Source organism: Pezoporus occidentalis, unplaced genomic scaffold (genome assembly GCF_034315485.1).
Source record: "Pezoporus occidentalis ecotype Australia unplaced genomic scaffold, CSIRO_AGI_Poc_V1 ctg24, whole genome shotgun sequence".
NCBI lineage: Eukaryota > Metazoa > Chordata > Aves > Psittaciformes > Psittacidae > Pezoporus > Pezoporus occidentalis.
The window spans coordinates 9,483,397-9,501,599 of NW_026914285.1; the positions used below are offsets into that span (position 1 = coordinate 9,483,397).

At 38.0% G+C, this 18,203-nt stretch overlaps 1 protein-coding gene across 1 annotated transcript in view; it reads left to right on the plus strand.

Moving 5' to 3' along the window:
• TTC3 (tetratricopeptide repeat domain 3) overlaps nt 1–18,203 on the plus strand; it is a 72,613-nt gene that overhangs the window by 42,950 nt on the left and 11,460 nt on the right. Inside the window, exons 26-36 of the mRNA XM_062622331.1 lie at nt 1,933–2,247; nt 3,070–3,333; nt 3,775–3,821; nt 5,909–5,965; nt 7,334–7,410; nt 8,148–8,300; nt 8,912–9,824; nt 11,729–11,794; nt 12,460–12,609; nt 13,882–14,021; nt 17,575–17,643. Coding sequence (XP_062478315.1) covers nt 1,933–2,247; nt 3,070–3,333; nt 3,775–3,821; nt 5,909–5,965; nt 7,334–7,410; nt 8,148–8,300; nt 8,912–9,824; nt 11,729–11,794; nt 12,460–12,609; nt 13,882–14,021; nt 17,575–17,643 — 2,251 coding nt within the window. The remainder of the gene's footprint in view (nt 1–1,932; nt 2,248–3,069; nt 3,334–3,774; nt 3,822–5,908; nt 5,966–7,333; nt 7,411–8,147; nt 8,301–8,911; nt 9,825–11,728; nt 11,795–12,459; nt 12,610–13,881; nt 14,022–17,574; nt 17,644–18,203) is intronic.

Below are 18,203 nucleotides of genomic sequence, written 5' to 3' on the forward strand. Positions count from 1 at the left end.
TAGTTTCAGGAAAAGCTTTATAACCAATAAGTTAGGACACTGCTACAGATAAAAAACCCAGACAGTTGCATTTCAGATAAAGAATGAATGATAGCCTAACTGCAGAAACTGCAGTGACTTAAAGTGTTCAAAAACTGTGTAGATGAGGCCCTCGGTAATACGGTTTAGTGGTGGTCTTGACAATGTCCTGGGGTAATGGTTGGACTTGATGATCTTAAAGGTCTTTTCGAACATAGTTGATTCTATGATTCTGTGACTTGAAAAGCATATTTTAGAGGACTTGGGAAAATAAAATACTCCAACCTGTAAGTATGTTGTCAGTTAATGCTTCAGCTTTTGTGTTCCAGTTATGTTGGTCTGCAGCGTTTTGTATTTCAGAGGTGTTAAGGCAAGCTATAGTGCAAAGAAATATAGTTTTGTGTTGCTGGGTTTTTTTGCTTACATATTTTTGTCTGTATTATTACTTTTAAAATAGTTCTCATGTTAATTTCTTTGTAGAATTTTGTATTAAGTAGTTCGAGGAAAGTTTTTCAGCCTATACATGGCATACTTGGAGTTCTCTAAAACCCTGTTGCTTGCTCAGTGGCATATCCTGGCACTTCTTCCTCTTTAAGTGGCACTTCCCCTATCTGCTTTCCTATGGCTTAGCTTTTGTTCTAGTCCTTGGATCCACTGCAGGTCACTCAGGTATATGTATGTGACTTGGCTGTCCTAAATGCCATTAAAACTTCTAAGAATACTCACTCTGAAGTACTGTGGGTAAAAGTTGGGTCACTGATGCAGGAGTATGTCAGCATGAAGCAATTTAATGCAGTTCTGCAAAAATCTGTGTGTTGGCATTGGCCAACCTTTCTAATTTGTCCCCAGTGAATTCTGTAAGAAAACTGAATTCTTTGGAGGCAATGTATCTATTGCCCTGGGTTTTGGGTTTGGTTTTCTTTTTTGTTTGTTTGGGGGGGTTGGGGTTTTTTTTGTTTGTTTTGGGGGGGGGTGTTTCTTTTTTTGGTTGGGGAAATTTTGTGAGAAAATCTTTCAAAAAAAACCTGTCTAATTTAATCTCTCAAGCTGTCCTAGAGGTTGAGGCACCAATTTCAGGGGAGAGCTAGATCTAAAAGGGTTTTTTTGTTTAGTTTTATTAGCAGCCACAGCTACCTTTAAATAAGAGCAAATCTGCTCGTACACTGGAGAAGTGCAAGTGAGAGGAGCACTTCTCTGTATCTTACAAATGTACGTACAAACGTTTTTAGTGCAGACTCAGGCATGGCTTATACCTGTCGAGTTCATAGTACACGGAACTGTTTGTCTTACAATGCTTAGTTATTCTAGGTATAATATGTAGTGCTTTGTTCTTTAAAAAAATATTTTTGGATCTAAATTTTTTGTTACTGTTACTGTCAGTTGAGCTCTGAAAGTGGTATTCTGTGAATGCATGATCTCGAAGAACGATGAAAGCTGAAGGCTGATATGAACCAGTAATCTTTTTCACTCCTGTTCTACAAAGAACCAGTGGCAGGGTCAGGGCAAAGGTGCTTCAGAAGTATGCTTTTGCTCTGAGAACTGATGCTTGGGGGAATTCTGTCTCTGCATGAGGGCTGGCACGCAGCCCACACAGACAATTCTCTATAGACAATTGCTTGAAGCTATGGTTGCTGGCAGGTAATTTTTTTTTTGTCCTCTGTGAAATCTACGTAAGGTGCTAAGGATTGTTTCTTTGTGTAAACCAAATTTAAAATAATGTTGTGTCAAATTCATAATGCTATGAATTCCCATAGTTTGTATGGGAAGTTTTATATTCTGTAATTTCCAGTGTTGTGATAAAGCAAATAATTAAAAACCCCACTTAGTCCAGCTTCTCTGTACTTTAAAGTTGGTGTTTCAAATTATGACATGAAATCTTGTTTCCTTTGTTTGTTTCTTTATATCCCATTATAGGTTATGTTCAGGATTTATATGCTGGTGATAGAGTTCTGCAGCGTATCAGTCGAAATGCTGGGCAGATAAAAGCAGCTGTTTATGATACTTCCAAACTATTAAAGGAATTACTTTCATGGTTTGTAATCACTAAGGAAGACTACATGTCATACTCTGAAACTAGTAGCATGACACATGAAGTGATGGAGCAGCTCATCAGTTACTTAATTCAGGAGAAAAACAGAGTAAAAACAAGGGGGTTTATCCATGTGCTGAGTGAGCTGGAAGAAGTGGATCCCAAATTACACAAGTGGCTGAAAGATCTTAACAACTCAGGTAGGCTATATGTTTGTGTAATAGCAGATCTTACTCTGTTATACTTGTTTTGCTTATAGATGAAAAGATAACCTCCCTGTTTTCTAGCCTTGCTTTCTTAACTTTAAATGGTAACGTCAAGCTTTCCTCTTTTTCATTTACTTTATCCTTAGCCAGAATTTCTAGAGAAGAAAGTGAGACCATTGGTAGCACAGAAAAAACTGCTCCTGTCTCTGCAAGTAAAGCATTCTAATGTGGGCAGGGCTTTGTCTGTGTAGGAAAGGGAAAATTTAACCTTTTTTTTTTAATGTCTTTAAATTCCAGATTAGGCTTAAATGATAATATTTGTATGAATATTTTGTTTCAGAAAAGTAAATTGTGGTGGGTTTTTTGTCATAAAAGTTTAGCTGACTGTATAATTTGGAAGTAATTTAACATGGTGCTCTTTGACAGTGCTGCCTTACTCAGTAGTTTCCTATTGAATTTATAATTGGATGAAGATAGAAGTTTGCTTTTTGCAGGCAAAAAGAATGTAAGGTGCCAAAAAAAACCATGGATGAGATTTGGGTTCTTAATTTTGAACTGTAATGTCCATATTCTTTAAGGCATTTATATAAGTTTATTATGCAAATAATAATTTGGTGTTGACTAAGAGTAAAATTTATCTAAACTCCACTTATCATTTTTGTTTGCATTTTTAAGATACAAGAGGTTTTACAAAATTGTTTCGTCTACCATACAATTTTTAGAACAAACTGTTCCTCTTTGAAGAGGAATATTGCATTGTAAGCACTAAAACTCTGAAACTGGAATGAAATGTTTTGGGTTTTTTTAATGTTTTAGGTCTGACAGCTACAAAGAACTTTCTTCTTCAATATGGACAGTTTTTACAAGAGCTTGACATTTCTATTTTAACTACACTCTGGAATGAGAAGTATGGTAGTAAATTTGACTATGTGACAACTGGTTCTGAAGACAAAGAAATTCGAGATTATTTCTTAAAACCACCCCTAGAGAAAACCCGTTGTTTTATATGGCTGTTAGAAGACAACAGAGAACATTTTCCATTTCTGCATCAAGCTTTAGATGAATTTTTTGATAAAATGGGTAAGTATGCAAAGGTCATCATTCTTACAAGCACTGTATTTGGTCTGTTTCCACACCACATTTAATGGGCCGAAACCTCAGCAAACTACTATCCACCTTATTATATGGCATCATTGGTGTTCAGTGCAATATGGCCACAAAAGGCAAGCCACCCTTTCTTAGCTTACATTCTGCTGGTTTCTTTCATGTGCCACAACCAGCACATGAGTTTTTCTTTATGTATATATAATGTCCAGCCAAAATAAGTATTTCTCTTTCAGTATTTAAATAAGTATTTATATTATTATCAAGCATAAAGGTTCTGCAGCTACACTCGTTGAGATGCTTTCATATTATTTGATAAAGAATTGTAAGCTATGAAATGAGAGTAATAACTATTACAAGTTACATAAAGTATTACTCTTCCCATTTATGAATGTGACTTTGTTATCCTTTTAATAGATGACCCTACTATTGTATTAAAGAAGCAAGAAAATGGAAATATATCGGTAAGTGAAATTAATATCTATTTGATACAAGTTCAGAATAAAGCATGTTTAATATTTAAAAATGTGCAAAAGAGAAGAGAAGTGCATCTCTGTTTATTTTATGTCGTCATTCTTCAGACTGGATAAGAGGTCTACTTACTTTTTTATTTTCCCCTCCTTCCTGTCCCTCCTTTTCTTGAAGCATACAATTTTTCCTAACCTTCTGTCAGTAAAATACTTGTTGGGGTTTCTCTTTAGTTAAAGCACACACCAACGAGATACTTTTTAGATTATGAGCATTTCAAGAAGGCAGATGAGGAGCTTGTAGGGAAAGCGGATGTGCACCCCCACCTTTGGATAGGGAAAATAAGGCACGTGGGATTAGCATTTATGTATTACTTGATACTAGCTGTTTGGTGGTAACTTAGAAAATGTCTCTCTGAAAGTATTATTGGGGAATTAAAAAAAAAAAGAGACTTTTACTAGCTGTTGTACCGTAGAATGGTTTGGGTTGGAAGGGACCATAAGATCATCTAGTTCCAACCCCATTACCATGGGCAGTTTCACCTCCTACTAGACCAGGTTGCTCAAGGCACTGTCCAACCTGGCCTGAAACATTGCCAGGGATGGAGGATTCACAGCTTCCTTGGGCAGTCTGTTCCAGTGCCTCACCACTCTTCTTTATATCTAACCTAAATCTCCCCTGTTTAAGTTTGAACCCACTGCCCTGTGTCCTATCATGTACTGTCCCTGATAAAAAGTCCCTCTCTGGCATCCTTGGAAGTCCCCTTCAGATACTGGAAGGCTGCTGTGAGGTCTCTATGCAGCCTTCTCTTCTCCAGGCTGAACAACCCCAATTTTCTTAGCCTGTCTTCATGTGGGAGGTGCTGTTGGCCCTGTACCAGCTGTGCTTGGGATTGCCCAGATGTAGGACCTTGCACTTCTTTGCTGAGCTTCATGAGGTTTGTGTTGGCCCCTTTCTCAAGCATGTCAAGGTCCATCTGGATGGCATCCCTTGTATCTGCATATTTACCATGACAACTGAACTGAAATGTACACTAAAGGAAGAATCACATAACTTGAATCTGTATCATTTTGGACATTAACTGTACTGTATATCTTACAGTCCAAAGCAACAAGGTGGTGTAACCCGTCTTTACCTTCAGATGTCACTAAATTGTAAGGCTAGGAATTTGACGTTTATTTCACTAATAAGTAAATTCGAAGTGAGTTAGGCATATTTTACATGTATTCATTACAATTTATAGATGCCTTTCAGATTCAACCCATAAATCTTAAAGTATACATCATTCTGAATCACTTTTTGATTAGTATCTTAATTAAAACCCACCCTAATTGGCAGAAGTATGTTATGTATCTTGGTTAATTATGTGTTTGAGGCACTGTCATTTAAGATTATTCTAGCCTGCAGATAAATATATCTGTACAAATCCAAGATTTACTTTTTATATAGAATAAATCTTTAGAGTTGATTAGTTAATATACGTCTTAATAAAATGCAAAATTCTTTGCTTTTCAATTTCATGAATTGGAAATCTAAGAATGGATTACAGTAAAATTATTTCTATTTCAATGTTAACATATCTTAAAATAGACTGTAAGTTACTCTTAGTAGAGTTATCTTAATCTGTAATCACAATCCTGTTAAAAAGTGAAGATGCATTTTAATTCCTTCATCTTTGCATACCTTAGAAAACTGAAGTGACCAGAATATTTGACAGTTCTGTTTGCTGCTTGTTGCCCACATGTAACTGCTATGTGGGATGTTGTAGTTCTTTATGCTATAAGCAATGAGTAATCAGCTGAAATACTGAAATGAGAGTATATTCTGGTTTTTAAAATCCATTTTCTCTGTGTTTTAATAAGGAAAATGGTGAAAAAGGACAAAATAGATAAAGTCTTGCAAAGCTCTGTTTCTTTTTGTGTTTTCCAGCTGGGGGTGGAGCGGAGAGGGAGAAGATTTCATACTTTGTAAATCTTGCTGGTCAAACCAGAATAAGAGTTTTAATATGAAATTTTGGGGTTCGGAAATGCATCAGGATTTTATTCTAATGAAAAAATGACAATTTTATTTTTTTCTGTTTCAGAGTAATGGTATCAAAGTTAAAAATAAAAACAGGAAGAAGAACTCAAAAGACTCAAGGGTCGGTAACTGCAGCTGCTTACTACAAATATGGTTTAGAATTGCTGGCATACAGATGTATAGAGGCTGTTTTCCTAAATACTTTGTGGTATTTATGTAAATACTGTTCTTAAAGTAGTCTTTCCTGAAGTAGAGTAATGCTGTTAAGACTCAATTAATGCAGTTTGCATTTGTTACATTACGGATTTTTCAATATAAAATATATTTCTAAACTTAAAAAAGTTAGTTATGAATAACTTCGGCTATGACTGGATACCCATACCTTCAGTCTGTCTACTGTCTGAATTCTTAGTTACTGTTCTGGTCTTATTTTGGTGAAATGTGAATGCAGTACACTGAATGCTGTATGGAATAAATACTTTATGCTCCGCTTTTTTTTGCGCTGATAAATAGCAAATTGGAGAAGGACACTTTACCCATTATTTTGTGAAAGACAATTGTGTCCCTATACCTCATGACCGTAAATCTGAAATTATGTATTTAACTGTCTTTTCTGATAATTTTTATGGGCTAAAGATGTGAGTGTTCCATTTATTGCTCAGAAAAATGTTGTTAGTTGTGAAGTATTTTACAGGTTTTTCTAGGTATAATAGTTGTACCTGGAGCTTGTACTCTCTTTTATCCTGCTTTTCTAGGATTTTGCTTTAATGAAGGCTCCTGATAGTCTTCTTCATTTCCTCCATGCCCTCACCTTTTTATAATTTTACTAGAATTTCAGGAGTAAACTTAAGGTTTTTCTGTTTTCATCGCGAGGTTTTTCTTTTTCTTAGTCAGATGAATTTATACAAGTCTGTACAAATCCAAAGATATTAGATAATAAAAATTAAAAGGCAACTAAAACATTTGTAATGGTGAACATAAGAATAACAGGTGTCTTATCCCTAGTTCCACATGTTTTTAATAACTCAGACTTATTTGGAGTAAAATTATTAAAGCTTGAATGGTCTCAGATGTAAAGGGTGAGTTTCCTAGGAAGTCAGTTGATGTGCAGCTGACTGAAAAGGAGTCATACCGAAGTCCTAACAAAGTGAAGCTGTACTGTTGTTTGGTTTTTAAGCCAAACTCCAAGGAAAATGAGGCACATGTAGGATTTTGGTGAAATTGGAAAAAAAAAAAAGGAGGGAGCTTGGGTTGAATATCCCAATTTCTTTTTCCAAAATAAAAAGAAGTTAATAATTTTAAATTAAGAACTTTCTTGCTATGGCTTAGTACTGATTATTGTACTTAAAAGTTTTGCAGTTCATAATATGGCTTCTGAACATGATAAAGTTACAGAACAAGAGTCAGTGTAAATAAGTTACTCATAGTCTTTAGAACATTTTGTGTATTCTTTTGTGAGATGAAAAAATAATAATCTGTTTTTAATTAGTCTGTTCTAGTATTATCCAGTGGAGTTAGTACAGCACCACGGGAAGAAGATAAGATATTTATAGAAGAAAATACTTTGTAAGTACCATTGTGTATCTTTGCTTATTGCCCAAACTCTAAAGTGCTTTGCATGTACCAGGGAAGACAGTGTCTTAAAAAAACCAAGTCTGTGTTAGCATATAAGTGGTTTTGACACAAGCTTGTGTGAAGCCGTTACTTCTCTGCTTCTAGGGCAGGTGTAAGGGGCATTAAAATTTTAAAGATCTTAACAGTGTCAGAAGTAACCAAATGGTTGTCAGGCTGCAGCCCAATACATCTTCTAGGCCATAAGATATCCCTTCAAGTAACATCTTGCCTGCTTTGTGTTCCATTTTAATGTAGCAAGAAATTACTTGATGTATTTGTACATACTCCATAATCACAGCTGAACTTAGCCATCAAACGGGTTATGATGTTGAATTGAGGTCGTCTGTAGTGTGTTGCTCAGAATTTGTGTGTTAATCAGGAGTCAAGTTCTTGTATTCTGAGCCTGGTTTTGCTCTTGCTTATGGATGTGAAAGCTGCTAGGAAGATCTAGACCCTATTATTGTAGCAGGTTAGTTAATAACTTCAACAGTTAAGTATTCTGGGGACTGTTTATTCTGCTTGTTAGAAAAAAAGCTTGCTATTGGGGTATATTTCTAGCACTATGTAGTTACCATACAGTATATTCTGGTTTCAGTATATGTGACAAATACAATTCTTTTCAGAAACAGGTATTATTGTTCATATGCACTACTTATTTTTTTTTTTATTTTTTTTTTCTAATGGTACAGAGATTTTACAAATTCTTATGAACCATTTGTAATCCCAGAATATATTCAGGGGCAACTAGAGGAATTTGAAGTGCTTCGTGGCATTTCAAATAGTAACCGCTATCAAAGACATTTGGATAATAACCCAGATCCAACCTCTGAGAGCTTGTATGAGTATGTATACATTTCTGTACTTAGCAGTTTAAAGGCTTTAATATTACTTTATAATTTTTATAACATCTTGAACTAAGTCCATGATTTGAGTCCTGGGGGCCTGGTGTATAGTTAAAACTTAAACAGGGGATTTTAGATTGGATATAAGAAGGAAGTTCTTTACTGTAAGGGTGGTGAGGCACTGGAATGGGTTGCCCAGGGAAGCTGTGAATGCTCCATCCCTGGCGGTGTTCAAGGCCAGGTTGGACAGAGCCTTGGGTGATATGGTTTAGTGGGAGGTGTCCCTGCCCATGGCAGGGGGGTTGGAACTAGATGATCTTAAGGTCCTTTCCAACCCTAACTATTCTATGATTCTATAAGTACATAAAAGTATGTACTAATGCTTTGAAATAGCTGCATGTTTCAGCAAGATTTGTATAAGCAAGAGTATTGCAGAAAATGATTATGTTTGGCTAGAGCACCATCTTTCAAATGGTTGTTCTTCATTTGTTCTAGAAGCGCTTTGCTTTTAAGTATTATTGTGAAAATACAACATGTGAAAAAAGGTTCTAGAATTACATGGGGAAAAAAACTTTGATAATGTCGACTTCTTATTTTTTTTCTTTTTTAAGATATTTCTCTCTAATCTTGGAGCAACATGGCCCGATGGAAATTAATGATAAATTACTAGTTGGGGAATATGAACATTTCCCTGAAGAAGTTCGAAAGGTTGTAGAAGATGAAGGTGGTCTGAAAGCTTTTCTTCTGAAATCTCTTCGCTTCATTATGGTGGATAATCTTATTGGTTTAAGAAAGCATGAAGTTCTTATTCAAGAAAATACAAACCGAAATGAGACTGGAGATAATGAAGAAGAAAGCTATATAGTCTGTGATGTGCCAGAAGCTTACTCTTCCCAGAACAAACTACAGTTAAATCCAGCTGCTAAGGAGTTTAAACCTCTATCTTATCATAAGCAACCCCATATATCAACATCTTCGGACTTAACAGTAGCAAATTACAAGACTCCACAATATTTGCCCTGTTCTTTTCCTATTTCATGTACACCGGTGCATTCTTTGCATAGTCAGAATGTTGATATCATAGGAAAGGGTTCCTCATTTCCAGACATTTTACTGAAGTGCTTTGATTCTAAAAATCCTGATTTATTTTTGCCTCTGACTGCCTGGGATTGTCAATATGAAAGAATATTGCTAATGCCTTCTCAAATGCCTCTCACATCAAATATTGTCCAACAACCTAGTTATATTTATACTGATCATGTAGCTCATCAGGATAGTGATGAATCAGCAGTTTCAGACAGAAAATACGTCTGTAGGAGCTTTATACCAACTGAAATAAAAACAGACGAAGACCCTCAGTGCCAAATGGAGAACTCAGATGATACATTTTATGAAGACAATTTTGCTGTTGAAAATAGTACAAACAAAGCTGAATGTGGTATAGAGGTTATTAAGTTGGAAAAAGAAAGTAGAGATGTACCTCTACTGAAAAGCAATCCTCATACAAGGATGATAGGTGTTCAGGTAAGAAATTAAAATGAACAGTTATTTGGGTGCTTTTAAGTGATAAATGGCAGTGTTGAGCAGTGGAAAGTACAACTCCTGTTTGAATGATTTCTTTACGACTTTCCAAAGGGTCGAATATTGTACAGAGTTTCAAGATCAAATATTCAAGTAATAACTCCAGCCACCTAAATGTAAAGGATCTTAAAAGTAATACTTAACATCCTCTAGTATTTATCTCCCCCCAAAAAAGGCCATGAGTTGGAAGATAACTGAGGTGTTTATCAGACTCGTCACTTCCTTAGAACTTGCAGTTTAAGTTGCTGACACTTTCTACACCTACTCTTGGTTTTCATTTGTAATTCTTTAAAGAGTTGGTCACTGAATTTTGTTCTGCCTGAAATTTTCACAGATCTTTTGATCCAGGTTAAAGGAGAGAATTAGTGCATGTACATGAGTTTAAACTTCACTTTAGAGGTTAAGGAAAGTCTTTCTGTGTCATCATTTTTCACTTTTAATCAGTTCAAGGATTTAACTTTCACACTATTTGAGGATTTAGATAGTTTGTACATTCTAACCATTGCTGGTTGGTGCTTCCCTCATGGTCTTGCAGTGGTGGCCCAGATGTATGGTGAATTCAGGGGGCAAGTTCCATCACATTTCTTTTTCTCTCTTGAAGTAAAAACTGAAAAGTTTTTTACTGCCTACAGTAAAAGAGAAAGTATTGCTGAACACCGGGAAAGGGGCAGGGCATGCAGCTGAACAGAATAGTGTCTGGAACATTCACTCTTTAATGGTACCCCAGAGTTAGAACAGCATACACCACTCATGAAAACATAGTTCCAGTAACAGGGAGACAAAAAGTTACATCCACATTTGTTCCAGAAAATATTTTGGACTAAGATGCTGGGTTTTCAGAGTTATGGATATGACAGTTTTACACATCTGTTTATGAGAGATTATTCAACATGCTAGAGGGACTGTTGTAAGTTGTCCTTTTATTCTTGCTTTCTATATTAGGAAAATGTTAACTTTTTTTTTTTTTTTCTCTTGCAAACTTATTTTGTATCCAAAACTTTTCTTCACTCTAGATCTTTCCTGATCACTTGCTGAAAGCTAGCTTGCCATCAGTCTTGGCAGATGAATTTCGTTGCTTGGCTGACTGGGCTTTTGAAATGGGATTTCTGTTTGGTTCTTGAACACACACAACAAAGAGATATCAGAAAAGGCAACAGTTTTTAATTTAGAGAATTCTGGTTAGAAGAGATCAAAATGTCACTAAGCAACAGATACGTTTCCGTTTGCCTTACTCTACCACAGTTCTTCATTCAACATTACCCAAATCTGATTTTATTACTCTGACAAAATAGACTGATAGCCTGTTAGAACAGTAATATCATAAACTGGCTCTTTAATGTGACACATGATTAGATTTTGAACTCTGTTCTTTCAGTAAGCTCTTGATGGATGGTATTATAGGAAAACAAGCAGGGACTTGGAAGGTCCTTGAGTGTAATCCCTTCTAAGTAGAGGCATTTGGGTAGTCCATCTTGAGTTTAGGAGGAGCCACAAAACAGCTCTGCAGTGAGCTGTCAGACACTGATTTTGCAAATCGTAAGTTTTCAGACATTTAGAGCACAGCTGTGTTTGAAGACTCAGAGAACTGTTCTCGATATAAGTGCTTCATGGTCAATTAAACTAGAGAAAGATCATGACCAAAAAAAGTGCTTTCATTATAGACAGAAGTCCATTTCAGAAACACTTGTGTGATTTCTTCTTTACTTTGTAGATAGATCTACTTTGGGATGGAGTTGGATTTGTAAAATTGTAGGTTAGGTACCAAAGCTCCAAAACAGAGCTGACCTACTAGTTGCATATATAAACTGGAAAGCTTTTTAATCAACTAATGATTCTTTGTATTCTAGGTAAATCGTGAAGTAGCTGATAGGGAAACTAATACTTTGCCTTTTCATCCATTTGAAATGCAACAAGTAAGTTACCTAGTATTTGTTCATATTACTCAATGAAGAATGTTAAAGAATGCCCAGAAATTTAATAGTAAAAAAAAAAAAAAAATTTTCTCTGAAAATGATGTGTTTTAGCAAATATTTTTTTATTTTAATTTCTTTGGTGTTGTGTGGTGTTGGGTTCTGCCCCCTGATTCACGTTGGGCTGCATTCTGTGATGTCCTTGAAAACTTCACATAGGCTCACAACAAGGTTTTGGAGCTTTGTTTTGTATCTATTCAGCTGTTGGAGTATATTTTAGGGAAATTTAGTATTTCCTCTCCAAAAATCTGAAGGTTTGATTTAAATATTCCATTTGGGCATATAGACAGCTCAGACTGATGTTACTGGCAGTCTTATGTCTGTACCAGGAGACAGAAGTGAGAAAATGTGGCCTTTGAACTAGTTACATTCCACTCGTGGTCAGGCATGAATGTTCACTTCCTGAGCTGGACTGAAACTTACAAAACTTTCTGTTAAACACAACCCCCTCTTACTTCCTGCAACAAACCCCTCCAAAAAACCCACCCCAACCAGACTCAAGACTTTGAATCTCACCTGACAGCAGGCTGCTCCTTTTAGACATCACAAATGTTTGCTGCCCTGTGGAAACAAATGCTAGATTGTTTTTGTAACTGATTTATTTTCAGGGAGATATCCTACGTATGGAAAAGGAGCATCAAGTATTAAAAGAACAACTTAAAGAAGCACAGGAAAAATATGAACAATTACAAAACCGAAGCTCAGAAGAAACCAGTGCTTTAAAAGAGCTCATAAAGAGAAATGTTCAAGAGACTGAGGTAATGTTTTTATCCATGCAGCAATAGCACAAACTGCACTGGTTCACAAAATTGGTTGTAATTGATCAGCAGTGTTTTTGAAACTTGCAGTGAGGCAGTCCTCACTGCTGTGAAGTCTAACTTGGGAAACCTCCCGGTCTTTGTGTGTCATTGTCCTTTGAACACACTCAAACATGTAGGATATTGTTTGCTTCCATCTAGTGGATTGGCATTAGTTTTTTTGGTTCAGCCTGAGAACAAAAGAGCCCTACATCGCTGACCCTTTCTTTTGTCTTGATATGTTGGGTTTGCTGACAGACTTTGTTTCCTTGGAAATGGCTAGGAGCAAGAGGAGTCATCCTCAAATAACACTGTCAGCTTGTTAATCACTTTGACAGGTTAATTTTATAGTTAAAGCTCTAGATTCTACAGGCTGCCCATTGGTCTACATGAAAAGGAATTTTTCCGTTTATGAAACAAAAATCAGGTGACGCTAAAGCCATGTCTCCCCATGCCACCTCTTTTATCTTTAGTAAGATGGAGCCTGTCACTCAGTCTCAGTTTTATGTATATTTTTCCTTCCAGTGGCATGTTGAAGTAAACTCCTGTACTGCAGCTTGGTAGCTCCTGAGCCCTAGCTTTGCCATTGCCTAAAAGTAGGCTGGCAAACCTTCATATAAGGGCTTATGGAAACTCACATCTGTTTCTTTACCAACATTTGGTAAACCATGAGCTCAGAAGGGTTTGAGCTGAAACCATTCCAGTTGTGGGGTGGGTGAGCTCGTCCATGGGCATTGAAGGCACTTTTGTAAACAGTATTTTTTTATATTTCTTAATGACTCATGGATGCTACATTGCTTGTTTGGAGTTTCTTGAGCAGTTATGGCAGCCATAAAATCCACTGCTGCCTTGCTCTGTTATGAATAGTAACTTCCTGGTTGTTAGTGCTGATACAACAGTATCAGTTCTGATTTTGAGCTGCATTTTGATCTGGATTTCAGTATGTATTTGTATGTGACACTGTGGAACGGGGTTTCTTCTATTAGCTGGCTGCAAAATGGGGTTGCAAGCCATATAAACAAAGAGTGCAGATAGTTGGGGGGGAAGCGTTTTATGAGTATGTTGCCCACACTGAACAGCTGAAGTAACAGTAAATTAACCATTAGTAAAAGTCATGTTACTGTACTTTTCACTGGCTTAGCTGTTGATCATAAGTGCCAGCAATCTGCTCTAACTTGCTTTTGAATAAAATAGTGTTTTCAGAAATAATGTTTTCTTATTTTCTGCTTTTAGTTATCAAAGACTGAACTGGATTGGTTTCATCGAGACTTAGAAATGCAAGTGAAAAAATGGCAACAGGAGAAAAAAGAAACTCAAGAGAACTTTAAAGCACTAAGGAACACAGCTAAAAAGCATACAGATACCAGTGAGAGGTACTAATTTTAAATACTGATTTACATCACTCTCCCTTTGATTTTTCTTCTTTTTTTTTAAGCAGCCGTAAGTACAGTGATTTCTGATAGACTGTGGTTTTAGTATCTCCTGATACCGTGATGTATGCATAGTGAAAACTCAGACTTGTTGCCCTGATTATGTCATTCTGAAATTAGTTAAATGCAATTCTTGATTAGAGCTGCTGTTAATAGGATCTATGTACAGCATTATTTAACCTAATTAACAAATGCCACTTTCTTCACTGTTCAAGATCTCAACATTTTCCAGAATCCTGTAGCACTGCTTTTTCACTTTTCTCCTTCATGACTTACTGTTGCTTTCTCAGCGTGCTCCTCTACTGCATTATGATTAGCTTTAAATTTTCATTTCCATTTTCATTCTTCCTCTTTCTATTGTACAGTCAAACCAACCAAACTCTGGTCAGCCTTTTTGTCCGTTTCTGCCACAGTAGCCTGAGGGTCATCCAAGGATGCACATTTCCTCCTTTTCTAGTCCTATAACTTGTTTCCTAGATTCAAGTAAGACTGCCAGAACCACATAACTGAGTGTATCTATTGAGTTATCTCAACAGAAGTCTGCAGAGTTTTCCATAGAACTTAAATCATTAATATCAGTGTGTGAAGCCCATCATAACCCTGTCTGTGTGCAGCAGACCTAGCTCTTCCCCTGGCAGTGGGCTCTCCTGGCTGTGGAGGAGCAAGAAGCAACTTCTACCATGGCCAACAAGTATCCATGAGATCATGTCACTGATGTACTGAAAAATAAATCATGCATCATTTGATACAGTATCATCAGTAGCTTTTTCCGCAGCATTCCAAAGACTTCAGAAATCTTTAGGTAACCTGATGATTGGCTGTGTAACCAGATAGGTGTTTATCACAGCAGTAGACTGAAATGGATGCAGTGATCACGAGATGATTGAATTCGAGATCCTCAGGATAGTGAGAAGAGCGTGCAGCAAGCTCATTGCCCTGGACTTCAAGAGAGCAGACTTGGGCTTCTTCAGGAACCTGCTTAGTAAGGTTCCATGTGATATAGCCCTAGAGGGCAGGGGGCCCCAAGACTGTTGGTTGATATTCAAGGATCACCTTACTGCAAGCTCAGGAGTGTTGCATCCCAACTAGAAGGAAGTGCAGCAGGAGGGCCAGGAGACCTCCTTGGATGGATAAGGAGCTGCTGAGGAAAATTCAGATGAAAAAAGAGGCTTAAAAAAGGTGGAAGCAAGGACAGGTGGCCTGGGAAGAGTACAGGGATGCTGTCCGGGAAGCTAGGGACCAGGTTAGGAAAGCTGAGGCACAGTCAGAATTAAACTTGGCTAGGGATGTTAAGGATAACAGGAAGGGATTCTGTAGGTATGTAGAGAATAAAAGACAGACTAGGGACAACGTAGGCACCCTACAGAAGCTCTCAGGAGAACTGGCTGCCCTGGATTTGGAGAAGGCTGAGGTTCTTAAGGACTTCTTTGCCTTGGTCTTCACTGGCAAAGGCTCTGACTGCACCACCCAAGTCTTGGAGGGCAGATGCAGGGACTGTGAGAATGAAGACCTTGGGCCCACTGTAGGAGAGGATCTGGTTTGAGACCATCTTAAGAACCTGAACGTGCACAAGTCCATGGGACCTGATGAGATCCATCCGTGGGTCCTGAAGGAGCTGGCAAATGAAGTTGCTAAGCCACTGGCCATCATATTTGAGAAATCATGGCAGTCAGGTGTAGTTCCTGACGACTGGAAAAAGGTAAATATAACCCCCATTTTCAAGAAGGGGAAAATGGATGACCCAGGGGATTACAGACCAGTCAGTCTCACCTCTGTGCCTGGCAAAATCTTGGAGCAGATTCTCCTGGAAGGCATGCTAAGGCACATGAAAATCAACAAGGTGCTTGGTGACAGCCAGCATGGCTTCACTAAGGGGAAATCCTGCCTGACCTATTTGGTGGCCTTCTGTGATGGGGCTACAGAACTGATGGATGGGGCAGAGCCACTGATGTCATCTACCTGGACTTGTGCAAAGCATTCAACACTGTCCCACATGACATCCTTGTCTCTAAATTGGAGCGACATCAATTTGATGGGTGGACCACTCGGTGGATAAAGAACTGGCTGGATGGCTGCACGTCAATGGCTCAATGTCCAGGTGGAGGCCAGTAACGAGTGGTGTCCCTCAGGGATCGGTGTTGGGACCGGTCTTGTTCAACATCTTTATTGCTGACATTGACAGTGGGATTGAGCGCGCCTTCAGCAAGTTTGCCAATGACACCAAGCTGTGTGGTTTGGTTGATAAGCTGGAGGGCAGGAATGCCATCCAGACGGACCTCAACACGCTTGTGAGGTGGGCTGATGCCAACCTCATGAAGTTTAACCACGAAAAGTGCAAGGGTCGGAGCAATCCCAGTCACAGCTACAGGTTAGGCAGAGAAGAGATTCAGAGCAGCCCTGCAAAGAAGGACTTGAGGGTACTGGTTGATGAGAAAATGAACATGAGCCGGCTTCAGTGTGTGCTTACAGCCCAGAAAGCCAACCGTATCCTGGGCTGCATCAAAAGGAGCGTGACCAGCAGGTTGAAGGAGGTGATCCTGCCCCTCTGCTCTGCTCTCATGAGACCTCACCTGGAGTATTATGTGCAGTTCTGGTGTCCTCAACATAAAAAGGACATGGAACTGTTGGAACAAGTCCAGAGGAGGGCCACGAGGATGATCAGGGGACTGGAGCACCTCCCATATGAAGATAGGCTGAGAAAGTTGGGGTTGTTCAGCCTAGAGAAGGAAAGGCTGCTTGGAGATCTCATAGCAGCCTTCCAGTATCTGAAGAGGGCCTATAGGGATGCTGGGAAGGGACTCTTCATTAGGGACTGTAGTGAAGGACAAGGGGTAATGGGTTAAAACTTAAACAGGGGAAGTTTAGATTGGATATAAGGAAATCCTTTACTGTCAGGGTGGTGAGGCACTGAAATGGGTTGCCCAAGGAATTTGTGAATGCTCCATCCCTGGTGGTGCTCAAGGCCAGGTTGGACAGAGCCTTGGGTGAGATGGTTTAGTGGGAGGTGTCCCTGCCCATGGCAGGGGGGTTGGAACTAGATGATCTTAAGGTCCTTTCCAACCCTAACTATTCTATGATTCTGTGATTCTATGATTCTATGAAATATGTGCATGTCTGCTTTCGCTATTTTGATTTTTTAAGTTACAGGTAAATACTTAAAATAGCTTCTAGATAACTGATGAAACTGACTTAGGATAAATTCTCTAGTCAGATTTGTCAATTCTTACTGTATTTTTAAGTTCTCTCCAAGTTCACAGACCTGAGAAGACTTCTGGCCCTGAATGCTGCTGCGTTATCATTAGTCTAAATAGTTTGGGGTAAATTTGTCTTAAAAAATCATCAGCCTGCTTTTACATTAGGAGTACATTTAAATGTACTTACAGTATTAAACAGCATTGTTACTGCTGTGCAGTTCTCACTGTTTTATAGGAACATGCTATGTATTCACTAATGAACATTTTTCAGTACAAGCTTAATAAATGTTTGATTACTCTAGGTATTTGAAGGCCATTGATGAGAAGGAAAAGCAGTATAAAGAATATTTAAGTACATATCTCGAGACCAGGTAAAACTCTTGTACCTTTCATCAATATTTACGTTTTTCTGCTGACTCATCATTATTGAGTTCTCTCTTTGGGTAAAGGTTTAGAAAAAACAAGCACTTTAAGCTCTATCTCTTATTTGAAGTTAGTTTATGTTTACTTATTGTGAGTAAATATTATTTTCTTTTAGATATTTAGGATAATAAAAATCTGGCTTTTCAACATTATTTTCAACATTGATTATATGATGTTGTGTTTTCGAACACGTGTTAGAATTTGGCTGTGGTACAGACATGCTGAACTGCTATGTGTAGCTTTGCACGTCCACACACGTGTAGTCCTAAACGTACTTAGTGTTACCTAACATTTCCTAAAAGTAACTCATTTGCACATAGTACAAAGACAAGTTTTCATTTACAGGTACATTCTTTATCTATGTGACCAGGCACACTCGCATGACTGCAGTAGGCAAACTCCTGTAAACTTTCAGGTTGCACAGTGAGAAGTGGTGAAGAAATAGGGAGGCTGTGCCTGTGGAGCCAGCAGTAGGGCTGCATGAGCATGATGCTGTACTTGAAAGCAC